Here is a 12,849-nt window from a genome sequence, read left to right on the forward strand (position 1 = left end):
GGAAACAGTGGTAACAGTGTCAGACTTTATTTTTGGGGGCTCCAAAATCACTGCAGATGGTGACTGCAGCCATGAAATTAAAAGACACCTTCTCCTTGGAAGGAAAGTTTTGACCAACCTAGATAGCATATTGAAAAGCAGAGACATTACTTTGCCAACAAAGTCCATCTAGTCAAGGCTATGGTTTTTCCAGTGGTCATGTATGGATGCGAGAGTTGGACTGTGAAGAAGGCTGAGCACCAAAGAATTGATGCTTTTGAACTGTGGTGTTGGAGAAGACTCTTGAGAGTGTCCTTGGACTGCAAGGAGATCCAACCAGTCCATTCTAAAGGAGATCAGCCCTGGGTGTTCATTGGAAGGAATGGTGCTAAAGCTGAAACTCCAGTACTTTGGCCACCTCATGTGAAGAGTTGACTCATTGGAAAAGACTCTGATGCTGGGAGGGATTGGGGGCAGGAGGAGAAGGGGACAACAGAGGATGAGATGGCTGGATGGCATCACCGACTCGATGGATGTGAGTTTGAGTGAACTCCAGGAGTTGGTGATGGACAGGGAGGCCTGGCGTGCTGCAATTCATGGGGTCGCAAAGAGTCGGACATGACTGAGCTACTGAAATGAACTGAACTGAACTGAACTGATTTGCCTTGAAGTGATGGGACCAGATGCCATGATCTTTGTTTTTTGAATGTTGAGTTTTAAGTCAGCTTTTCACTCTCCTCTTTCACCCTCATCAAGGGGCTCTTTAGTTCCTCTTCGCTTTCTGCCATTAGAGCAGTATCATGTGCATTTCTGAGGTTGTTAATATTTCTCCTAGCAGTGTTGATTCCACAACAAGGCTGTGATCCCTGAAAAGGGTTCGAGAATGAGGCTCTCTCAAACCAGTGAAGTTTCCGTTGACATCATCCTCCCAGTAGACAAATGTCAGAGATGACTAGGAACTTTACCAGGGGACATAACCTCATATAATGCCAAAGGTAGAATCTAAGGTTTTAGTATCTGTTGCTGTAGTTTAGTCGCTAAGTCATGTCTCACTCTGTTGTTACCCCATGGACTGTAGGCCATCAGACTTCTCTGTCCATGGGATTTCCCAGGCAAGAATACTGGAGTGGGTGGCCATTTCCTTCTCCAGGGGATCTTCCAGACCCAGGGATCAAACCTGCACCTTCTGCATTGGTAGGTGTATTCTTGACCACTGAGCCACCAGGAAAGCCCAAGATAGTATCTAGGGGATTTTTTTTGAGGGGTGGGGAGGGCTTTTTTCCCTAAAGATAATGAAATGGAAGCCTAAAGAGATGGTAATTTGCCTAAAACATTCAATTCTTCCTCCAAGATTCTTTGCAATAAAGATAGCACATGTAGTGCTTAGCCTTAGTGCTTTGTTGCAAATGGAAGTAAGTTACAGTCCCTAATCACTATTTACTGACAGTGATGAGGACTATAATGGAGGGCCAATTAATTAAACATTTATTGATCACTCTTTATTAGTAGGTGTTAGGTAGAGGAGCTTCCCAGATGCAATGGTAAAGAATCTGCCTGCCAATGCAGGTGGACATAAGAAACATGGGTTTGATCCCTGGGTCAGGAAGATCCCTTGGAGGAATAAGTAGTAAGCCACTCCAGTTTTCTTGCTGGAAAATATCACGGACAGAGGAGCCTGGTGGGCTCTAGTCTGCAGGATTGCAAAGAGTTCAGCACAACTGAGCACCTGAGCATGTGCACACACTAGGCAGAGAATTAGGAATAAAGCAGTGTGTAACATCACAGTGCTCACAACCTGATAAGGGAAACGAACACAGATACAGCTGTGTTACAGTGTGATGAGAACGAGGAATAGGTGAATAAATAGCATAAACAAATAGGCAAAGGAGCTCAGTGTGCAAAGATGTGACCACTTTGTATGGTACCCAGAGGTGAGAAGGATGGAAATGATGTTGGGGGGTAAAGATTCTGCATGGCTTTCTTCCCCATATAAAGACTTTTGGGGACTTCCCTGGTAGTCCAGGGGCTGAGATTTCATGCTTCCCAGGTGGCACTGGTGATAAACAGCCCGCCTGCCAATGCAGAAGACGTAAAAGATGCAGGTTCGATCCCAGGTCAGGAAGATCCCCTGGAGAAGGAAATAGCGACCTACACCAGTATTCTTGCCTGAAGAATCCCATGAATAGAGGAGCGAGGGTAACAGTCCACAGGGTCGCAAAGAGCTGGATGCAACTAAAGTGACTTAGCACACAGCACACTGGTGGTTCAGGGGTTAAGACTCTATGTCTTCAGTACAAGGGGCATGGGTTTGATCCCTAGTTGGGGATCTAAGATCCCACATGCTGTGTGGTGTAGCTGAAAGAAAAAAGACTTTCATATCATGACATAGTCCAATTAGACTATGTCTAATTGAAATTCTCATACATTTCTGGTGAGACTATAAAATGGAACAAACTCTTCAGAATACCATTTTTCAGGAGTTAGTCTAGCTAAACATATGCATTGCCTGTTACTTAACCATTTCACTCCTGGGTTTATACACAAGTGATATGTATACATATGTCCCTCAAAAGACATATACAAAAATGTCTTTAATAGCGTTATTCATTTAGCCCCAAACTGAAACATATTCATACAATGGAATTAATAGACATCAGTGATAAAGAATAGACCACTGATACATGCAGTGGAAGGATTAATCTTACAGAAAACATATAGTAAAATACAAAAGAGCACACACTGTGTATTCTGTTTAGGTGAGCTGGGCACATAAACTTGTCTCATAGGAGCCACTGCAAGTCACATGGTCTCAGGCAGGGAAAGAAGATCTTTTCTCAGAAGTAGAGACAACTTGGAAAAATGATGCATCTCCTTTAGGGACGTACACAGGCTAAGAGCCCACGAACCTCTGCTTCAGCTTTGTACCTGTAACCTCTAGCTCTGGAATGTTTTTTTAATATAACAGTAATATCCTTAGCATAAAATCTTTCATTAAAATAATGCAAATGGACAAATTTCATTTTCTTCTCTTAGCCCTTAAATGTTCTAAACTCCACAGGGGAGAGGAGGAGAACCCAAGAGGGTGGGGGAGAAAATGCTTTCCTAGATAATCAGCCTTGGAGTAATCAAGAGTTGGCTGAATTCCCTCCTGACCTTTGCTGTATTTAGTAGGGCTTTGTAAGAATGGTTGAGCTATTAAGTGACCCCCATCCCTCTGTGCTCATATTACTCAAGTTTTTTTATGCTCTGCTGATGGAAGAATGAAAATACAAGCAGTATTTTAATTTCCTAGGAATCCTCAATACAGAAAGATCTATATAATAAAGAGAAATTGAATATAATTAACCCATGCAGTCTAGAAATTCTTAAAAATTTTGACTTCCAGTTTGTATCCATTGATGTTCAGTGTATTGATTAGCTAAATACTAATTACACCAATCAGTTCAAAGAAAAGTTTTTTGCCTCCAATATCTGGATATTTCTCATTAACTAATCAATATAAATTTGATAATTTTCAAAATGAGATATTCACCTTCTGCCTTGGTTCAGAACTGTTCTCTGCCTCTCCAGGCATGATCAAAGCATGGTTTCTGAATTGACTGTCTTTTCAAACCAGGGATAAAGCTATGGCCATCCATGTCACATTTATTTTTCAATCACTCTTCTTAATAGGGCAAGAGAATGATTCAACGAAGAAAGAAGTAAAACTTGAGGCAGAGTCCCAGAGTTCCTGTATGGAAACAGAAGGTACTGAAACCAGAATATATTGTTATCTGAGGACGAGGTGACGCCGTGTCATGACTTCTGTATACACTGGTGTGTGTGAGCAGGGGGCGTGTGTGCTTCTAGGCAGTGATTCCTGGAGAGTGGCTCTGGTGCTCTCCTTATGTGACCGTTGAAACTTGGAGGGGAAAAAAGAACTTCAGCTTTCTGAGCTTTAGTCACTGGCTTCTCACAGATTCCAACTAAAACATCTCTGAGTGTCCTTCTGTCTCATTCTATTTAGAGCTTTCATCAAACCAAGAAGATGCCATGATTGTGGAGCAACCAGAAGTGACCCCACTAACAGACAACCAAGAAGAAAATGAAGGTGAAAGAGGTAGGACTGCTCTTAAATTAGCCAGTCAAGAATAGAGAGTTTCTTTGGATTCCTGCCTAAAATCCAACCATCAGCATTATTCTCCTTCAATTGCAGACTGTCAAGGGGCAAAATGAATATTTCTTTAATTCTGAACTTACTTTTGAAAGTAAAATAAAATCCATCCAGAAGTAGTGAAAGAAGATACTTGTAACAGTTTTTCATTTTTTCAAGGAGTATGAGGATGTTTTTATTAATTTAGATTCATTTTTTTAATTATAATTTTGAGAAAGTCTCTAAGAAACAGATATTATGAACTAGATGGATGAAAGTCTTAGATAATCTGAAATGGCTCTAAAACGACTAAATTAACTTTTCGTATTGATTTCATTCTGTCATCCTTCATATATTTGTATAAAATACACACATTGTATGAACCTTCTAAATTATAAGTTTGTCCACTAATATTAGGATACAATAATATTGAGTACTGATTAAAACAAAAAAAGTGAGCATTATACTGATTTCAGAGAATATTAGAGGAATGATCACTTTGTCAATTTTAATGTAGCATTTGGGTCAAGAAGCCAATATATTAAAAGTGGACATTAAAAAAATCTTTAAATTTATCAAAGAGATTTATTAAAGAACTTAAGGAATTTAAAAGAATTTAAAAGGAGCTAAGAATGGGAAGTAAAAAATGAAATAGTTTGTCTCCTATATGGTATCATAAATCATAACATTCTTAAATATGTGTTTGCAAGGTAGTTACAGAGTAATAACTTGACAGGCCTTGTTTATAGAACACAGTGATCAATTTTGTTTCCAAATGAAAATGCAGACATGATCTCAATTGTAAAATCAGGTCAATAGTAAGTACAGCTTCCAAACTGCAAACTCTTTTTTGGCAGCAGCATTGACACAGTTTAATTACCAAGTCATGTTAGTGATTTTGAGATCTTGTTGTTTTTTTTAATCCACTGCATTAAGAGCACAATATTCTTCTATGTCTTTTGTCTAATGACCTTTTTTCTAATAGGAAATCCTAGTTCAGACTCATGACACTGTGTTCCTGGCAGGTCAAATAAATATTTGGAGAATTTATGTCTGACAATGATAATAGAAAATTGATACAACCCTCGCTTGAAATGCAGATACACGGCCTTGCTCCTTTTGTTACTGTACGCAGGTCCATATGCCCAACTCACAGTGAGGCCAAACAAATGGAAATGTCAGAGTTCTGAGCAAAGAAGGGTTTATTGCAGGAACATATAAGGAGAACAGGTGGCTTATGCTCAAAAACTCCCAAACTCCCTGAAAGGTTTCAGCAAAGCATTTTCAAAGGCCAGATGAGGGAGAGGAATCCAAGGGTGTGTAATCTGTCTACAGCAGAAATTATTTACTTTTTATGCTGTACCTCAAGACATGCAAATGAGGAACATCAAACAACTGGTTCATTGTCCTTTTTTTCACTTGGCCTACAAGGGGAAAAGTCCGTGCTCACCACACGTTGACTTGTCACCCTTCTCCCAGTGGTTTCTCCAGCACGTGGCGTTCCTCTAGTTACTGAAGAGCTCAGTTCTCTCCCGTAGGGATCAACGCCAATCCTCTTCTCCAAAAGGAGGAATGGCACATGAGGATGAAGTGAGATCAAATTCTACTACTTGCTTGTATCAACTGTGAAGTTGAATTTCTTTGTTAAGGGACTCCTCTGGTGGTCTCTCAACTTAAAAAATCATTCACATCCTATAAGTTGAGAGTTACAGTTTGGAGAAGGCAATGGCACCCCACTCCAGTACTCTTGCCTGGAAAATCCCATGGACAGAGGAGCCTGGTAGGCTGCAGTCCATGAGGTTGCGAAGAGGCGGACACGACTCAGCGACTTCACTTTCACTTTTCACTTTCATGCATTGGAGAAGGAAATGGCAACCCACTCCAGTATTCTTGCCTGGAGAATTCCAGTTGAATTTCTTTGTTAAGAGACTCCTCTGGTGGTCTCTCAACTTAAAAAATCATTCACATCCTATAAGTTGAGAGTTACAGTTTACTCCGTGGGAATTTTCAGGACTTCAAACCCAGGAGACAGCGCCTTAGAGAACTACTCCAAAGAGGCAAAGCGGGTAGCCGGCTTATATAGAAGTTTTGCAATAAAGGGCAGGTAGTCTGAACATCAAAAGATTATTGTTAATTAAAGGTAAACCAGATATCTCAAGTTAAGGAATTTAGCACTTTTCTATGTATGGGAAGATACATAGGAGTCTGGGCTCACCAAAATCACCCCTTTGATACACAGCTCCCCTGTCCAGGGCCAGTATCCCGTAGTTTCACATCCCAAGTCTCCCCAGGGCTCACTGTGGAGAGTGACTGCCAGGAGCAGCTGCTAGGTGGCAGGTACCCTTCTCTTCCCCGAGCTCTCTCAGGCTCACCAGCTCACTGCTGGCAGTGGCTGCAGTTGCTGATGACCACGACATCGTTTGTTTACTGATATGACAGGGAATACTCCATCCCTTAGTCCCGTGGTTAAGAGTCCATGCTCTCACTGCAGAGGCCATGGATTCCATCCCTAGTTGTAGAATCAAGATCCCTACCCCTGCAAAAAAAATAGAACTTCTTTGTTATATGTTCTGCCTTGAATTTGTTCTTGTTCAGTCACTAACTTTTGTCTGACTCTTTGGACCCATGAACTGCAGCACATCAGGCTTCCTTGTCCTTCACTATCTCCCTGCGTTTGTTCAAACTCATGTCCATTGAGTCAGTGATGCCATCATCCATCTCATCCTCTGTCTCCCCCTTCCTCTCTTGCCCTCAGTCTCTCCCAACATCAGGGTCTTTACCAATGAGTAGGCTCTTCAGATCAGATGCCCAAAGTATTGGAGCTTCAGCTTCAACATCAGTCCTTCCAAAGCATATTCAGGGTTGATCTCCTTTAGGATGGACTGGTTTGATCTCCTTGTTGTCTAAGGGACTCTCAAGAGCCTTCTCCAGCACCACATTTCAAAAGCATCAGTTCTTCGGTGCTCAGCCTTCTTTATGGTCCAGCTCTCACATGTGTACATGATTACTGGAAAAACCATACCTTGGACTGTATGGAGGTTTGTTGGCAAAGTGATGTCTCTCCTTTTTAATATGCTGTCTAGATTTGTCATAGCTTTCCTTCCAAGGAACAAGTGTCATTTAATTTCATGGCTGTAGTCACCATCTGCAGTGATTTTGGAGCCCAAGAAAATAAAATCTGTCACTGCTTCCACTTTTTCCCCATCTATTTGTCATGAAGTGATGAGACCAGATGCCATGATCTTTGTTTTTTGAATGTTAAGTTTTAAACCAGCTTTTTCGCTTTTCTCTTTCACCTTCATCAAGAGGCTCTTTAGCGCCTCTTCACTTTCTGCCCTTAAAGTGGTATCATCTGCATGTCTGAGGTTGTTAATATTTCTCCTGGCAATCTTGATTCCAGCTTGTGAGTCATCCAGCCCAGTGCTTCATATGATGTGCTCTGCATGTAAGTTAAATAAACAGAGTGACAATATACAGCCTTGATGTACTCCTTTCCCAGTCTGGAACCAGTCTGTTGTTCCATGTCCCGTTCTAACTGTTGCTTCTTGCCCTGCATACAGATTTCTTAGGAGACAGATAAGGTGGGGTGGTGTATTTTTGTTTAAATTTGAAATAACTTAAAGTTAATCACCTCTATCATCTTATTCCTTGCTTCAAAGTAAGAGTTGAAAGCTGTTCTGTTGCCTATAAGGAAAATGAAGGATAAGGAAGTGATAAGGATTTGGGGATAGATTTTGGGTGTGATGCCTTGGCCCTGCCCCCACTGACAAGCTGGATGAACCTGGGGGCAAGTGATTTAAACTTTCAGTGCCTTAGTTTCCTCATCTGTAGGAGGGTGATAAAGTACCTGTCACGTGGTTGTGATGAAACTTTAATGAGTTAACACTTGTAAAACAATTCCAACAATACCTGACACACAGAAAGCATACCTTAAGTGCTTAGTATTTATCATAATTGGATAAATTGATGACAAAGTCAAGAGAACCCGCATGTGGAGTTCCTCAAGTCCATTCCTATTTTGAAGCCGTAAAAATTTCACATAGTCTACATTATCCTTCAACAGCAAATTGTTCTGCCCATTTCATTCTAAGTGCCATCTACTACAGGCCATTTTGGTATATGTGTTTAATCCATAAAGATAGAACAATTAATGAAAGGTTAGGAGACACTTCTCTGTATTCAGAATTTTATTTTTTGTCAAAACCTCCATCTTCTCTTTGAGAAATGCTGATTCAACCATAACTTCTATTTTTGTTCTGGGTTTTTAAAAAAAAATGTTTATCTATTTGGCTGTGCCAAGTCTTAGTTGCAGCAAGTGGGGTCTTTTAGTTGTGGGATCTAGTTCCCTGACCAGGGATTGAACCTGGGCCCCCTACATTGGGAGCACAGAGTCTTAGCCACTGGACCACCAGGGAGGTCCCTAATTTCTATTTTTTGAAAGAATATGGCATTAATTTAGTGGTAGAGCCGGAGATTAAAAGTAGCAAATAAATTCAAAGTTGTATAATGTTCTTTAGCTTTCTTTTGTTTCATATAGTTACTGTAGAGTCTTATTTGAAAATATTTTGAGAATATAGTTTGGAATTTTGTGTATATTCATAATGTCTCTCATGGAAAGTTGTATTAAGAACCTGTCTAATTAGCTAAAAAAAAAAAAGAATATTCTGTTAAATTTCTAGGGAAATTGTTTACAGCCTTAGAAATATTGATTCTCTTTTGAGAATCTTTTGAAGGAAAGAGAAAATAGTTTGAAAGTGGTTCCTTTCAAAACATTCCAGACTAGGAAAAATGTATCTATAACCTTTACTCTCATTTTGTGGCATTCTGTAAGATTAGAAAATATACTTAATCTTTAGGATATATCTTTGATGGCTCCCAGGTGTATGGGCACAGATGTTGTAATATTGTTTTGAAGTTAGCTCTACCAAAATATGAGTTTTAAAGAGAAGTGAAAATATTCAGCAGAAGTTCACGCTGATAAAATTGCACAATAACACAATGGACATGTCCCTAGGAGACCTGAAATACAAAAATTTCAACAGGCATAAAGTGAGGTTTCACATATGGCAGCTTTTCTCATATAGCCACATTGCCTCTTCCTAAATGAGTCCAGTTTTATTCTTTCCCAGCAGGATCTGTGCACATATGAAATCCAGTAAAATAACATCATTTAGGTTAATAACCAAATGAGAACGTAACCCTCTAAATCTCTTCTCAAAAGGATCTCTTGTTTTAGCATAAAATATAAATTTAGCCAGCATTAAAGTGTTTTTCTGAATATTTTTATTTCTAGTTGACTTTAGAAATATTTAATATAAAATCTTAACTAGATCACCAGAGTATCATTATTTTATCTCATTTTAACTTACATTGCATTATGAGTATATTGGACTTCCTCTCCAAGTATTATATAGAATGCATGCATCCCAATTATTTTTCTTGTATTCATCAGTATGTATAATATAGAGTAGTAATCCTTTATTTACTTTGGGGTGATCAAAATGTTGATGGAGATTTAAGGTATATTATGGTCCAAGATCTTCTTAGGAAAAGGTGAATATTGACAGGCATGCAAGTGAAATATAAAGCAGCAACAAATGTAAATTATCACATCCTTTGGCTCATGTCTTGGCCTCTGATGAATAGGACTATGAGACTATATGTGGAGAACCATGGCTTCTGGCTCTGGTTATGTGGTTGCTGGCAATTCTTTACCTTTTATAAATCCCAGTTTCCAGGGTAGTAAAATGTCACACATGAACTCATTAATGCAGGGATGATAGTCTCCAGTTTTGTAAACTTTCTCAGAAGTCCAGCTCTGAAGAACCACATTCTTCTTTTTTTTCTTAATGAGATCACAGCTTCCATTTATCTATAATTGGCTGTGCTGGGTCTGTGTCCATTTATCTATAATTGTTGGCTGTGCTGGGTCTGTGTTGTGACAGGTGGACTTTCTCTAGCTTTGGCACTTGGGTTTCTCTAGCTGCAGTACAAGGGCCTGTCTGTTGCTGAGCACAAGCTCTAGAGTGAATGGCCGGCGTAGCTGTAATGCACGAACTTCTCTAGTTGTGGCACATGGACTTAGTTGCTCTGAGGCATATCGGATCTTAGTTCCCTGACCCGGAATTGAACCCATGTCCCCTGCATTGGAAGGCAGATCCTTAGCCACTAAACTATCAGAAAGTCTTGATGAAATAAGAGCTGATGAGATGGGAGCCAGCGGTCATCAATATACTGAGGAAGCTAAACTTGTAGGTTTTACTCAGCTTTATTCTATTGCATCCTATTGATAAAAATACAGAGGTGCCCTAGACCAGACAAAAAGATCAGCCATATTAACTTATTTTAGTTCAGGAATTACCAGCTGTTGAATTATTAACCAATTTTGGACAGCTAGGAACTCCCTGAAGATACTTTAAGTAGGATAAAAAGGGCCACTATCTCAAATTAAGTTGACACACAAACTCTTTCTTAGTTCACATGAGAAATTTTTCTTGTAGTTCCTCTGGCCACTGTTTCATCTTTCAGAGAACACACAGAAAACCACTTTCTCTTCTGCTCCTACCAGTCAAGTTCCTTAGGGTTTTGTTTTGTTTACAAAATACCACTACACAGCCCTTGGCGTTTTCCGGTATTGACGGGATTCTTACATCACTGATAGAGCCCTTTCCCCTCTTCTTGAAAATCAGCCTGAGGCAGCTCTGCTTGGAGGATTAAATGAGCTACCATTTTATAATTAAGGGACAATAAAAGTGAAAGTTGCTCAGTTGTGTCCAATTCTGCGATCCCATGGACTGTAACCTGCCCCATTCTTCTGTCCATGGAATTCTCTCCAAGCAAGAATACTGGAGTGGGTAGCCATTCCCTTCTCCAGACAGATCGAACCCTCGTCTCCTGCATTGCAGGTGGATTTTTACCATCTGAGCCACCAGGGAAGTGCACAGGGTAAAGTGGGGCAGGGAAAAAGTCCACCTCAAAGAGAAGTGAGACTTAGCTCAATGGCTCCTCCTTCGTATCGGGCAGGAGTGTCTGATCCTATGAAGTCAGACTGGGATTGGTAGCACTTACATCAGTAGACCAGTGGTAACATTTTTCTTTTGCCTAATGGCCTGGGGCATATCTTGTGCTTTTATTTATGGCTTTAGAGTTAAGTAGGCCTGCTTTATTCTACAGTGTTCAGGTAGATTTCTTGAGCAATCATGAACTTACAGTGGTCTCCCAAACTTTCCTAGGTTTCCCTTTTTGTCTATAGTCCCCTACTGGAACTTCTACGGCTACCTGTATAACTATCCTATTCTATACCTATCACCTATTGAGCTTTTCTGAATATTTTTTTAAGTATTTAATGAAATTTTTTATATTGGTAAGGTATACTGAATATAATAATTTTTTTAATTTAAGTAAAGTATTTAAGGCTTCTACATAGCTCTGTGTATGTGACATATACATATAGAATCAGTTCATGCAAATTCCACTGTATAAGTAAAGATACAATGTTTTATTCACATTTTACGTTTAAAATAATTTTTAGAGTGCAAATTTTCTTCAGGCTTATCCCTCAAATAAAAGTATAACCTATAATTTTGAAGTAGAAACAAAAAAGATATTCACTGCTACAATAATAATTTTGTGTTCCATAATGTAGTAGGTGTATATATGTGTGTAAATTTAGATTAAACACATGTAAACCTCATATGTCGCTTCTCAAGAAGAAAGTATATATTAGGCCAAGTCCCCCAGCTTGCTATGATCATCTTGTCTTTAAAGAGTTATAAAAATTGCCCTAAACCTCCATTTTACATGTCAGAGAGGAAGAACCACACACCTAAGTATATGTTAGGCTCAAGCGCACATGAGTAGTGATAGTGTCAGTCGCACAGTTGTGTCAAGTTCTTTGCGACCCTGTGGACTGTAGCCCCCCAGGCTCCTCTGTCCATGGGATTCTCCAGGCAAGAATGCTGGAGTGGGTTGCCATGCCCTTCTCCAGGAGATCTTCCCACCCCAGGGACTGAACCCAGGTCTCCTGCATTGCAGGCAGATTCTTTACCATCTGAGCTACATGGAAGCCCAAGCAAACATTACTATTGAAATTTATAATTACATAAATCTTAGGATCAAAAATTATAATCCTTACTCTATCCCTATCTGGGGAGTTTTGAGAGAACTTCTTTTCTACTAACTTTCTAGCATCCAAATTGTTTCTGGATCCCTTTTTCTTCTTAACTTTGTATCAAGCCTAGGTTGTCTGGTTTTCCTTGTGGCTTATCGAAGTAATTTGCAAAGATAAGAAAGATCTCTTCCTTAAGTGGAATTCTATCTCTAGGTGTTGAACATTTTATTTCTCTCTGTTGCATTACAGTTCTGTAACTCTCAGTGCATAAATTACCTTAATTCTTATTTTTTCCTTTTCCAAAGCAACTTTTTATTGAAATATAGTTGATTTATAACATTGTATTAGTTTCAGGTATACAGCAAAGTGATTCAGATATGTGTGTGTGCGTGCATGTAAATATTCTTTCAGATTCTTTTCCATTATAGGTTATTATAAGATATTGAATATAGATATAGACATATACACACAGTAGGACCTTGTTTATCTATGTTATATATAGTGGATCTGTTAATCCCAGACTCCTAATTTATCCCTCCCTCCCTCTTTCCCCTTAGGTAACCATAAGCTTGTTTTCTGTGTCTGTGAGTCTCTTTCCGTTTTGTAAGTAAGTTCATCTATATCATTT

The 12,849-nt window shown here is 39.5% G+C and overlaps 1 protein-coding gene and 1 non-coding gene across 2 annotated transcripts in view; one reads left to right on the top strand and one right to left on the bottom strand.

Annotated features, from left to right (window-relative positions):
- Positions 1 to 12,849, top strand: part of MACROD2 (mono-ADP ribosylhydrolase 2) — a 2,306,040-nt gene that overhangs the window by 2,217,226 nt on the left and 75,965 nt on the right. Inside the window, exons 14-15 of the mRNA XM_068987786.1 lie at positions 3,652 to 3,726; positions 3,986 to 4,078. Of these exons, the coding sequence (XP_068843887.1) occupies positions 3,652 to 3,726; positions 3,986 to 4,078 (168 nt within the window). The remainder of the gene's footprint in view (positions 1 to 3,651; positions 3,727 to 3,985; positions 4,079 to 12,849) is intronic.
- Positions 8,454 to 8,526, bottom strand: TRNAG-CCC (transfer RNA glycine (anticodon CCC)). Its single transcript has one exon. It is a non-coding gene; the product is annotated as a tRNA-Gly (tRNA).

Source organism: Capricornis sumatraensis, chromosome 15 (genome assembly GCF_032405125.1).
Source record: "Capricornis sumatraensis isolate serow.1 chromosome 15, serow.2, whole genome shotgun sequence".
In the NCBI taxonomy this organism is placed as follows: domain Eukaryota; kingdom Metazoa; phylum Chordata; class Mammalia; order Artiodactyla; family Bovidae; genus Capricornis; species Capricornis sumatraensis.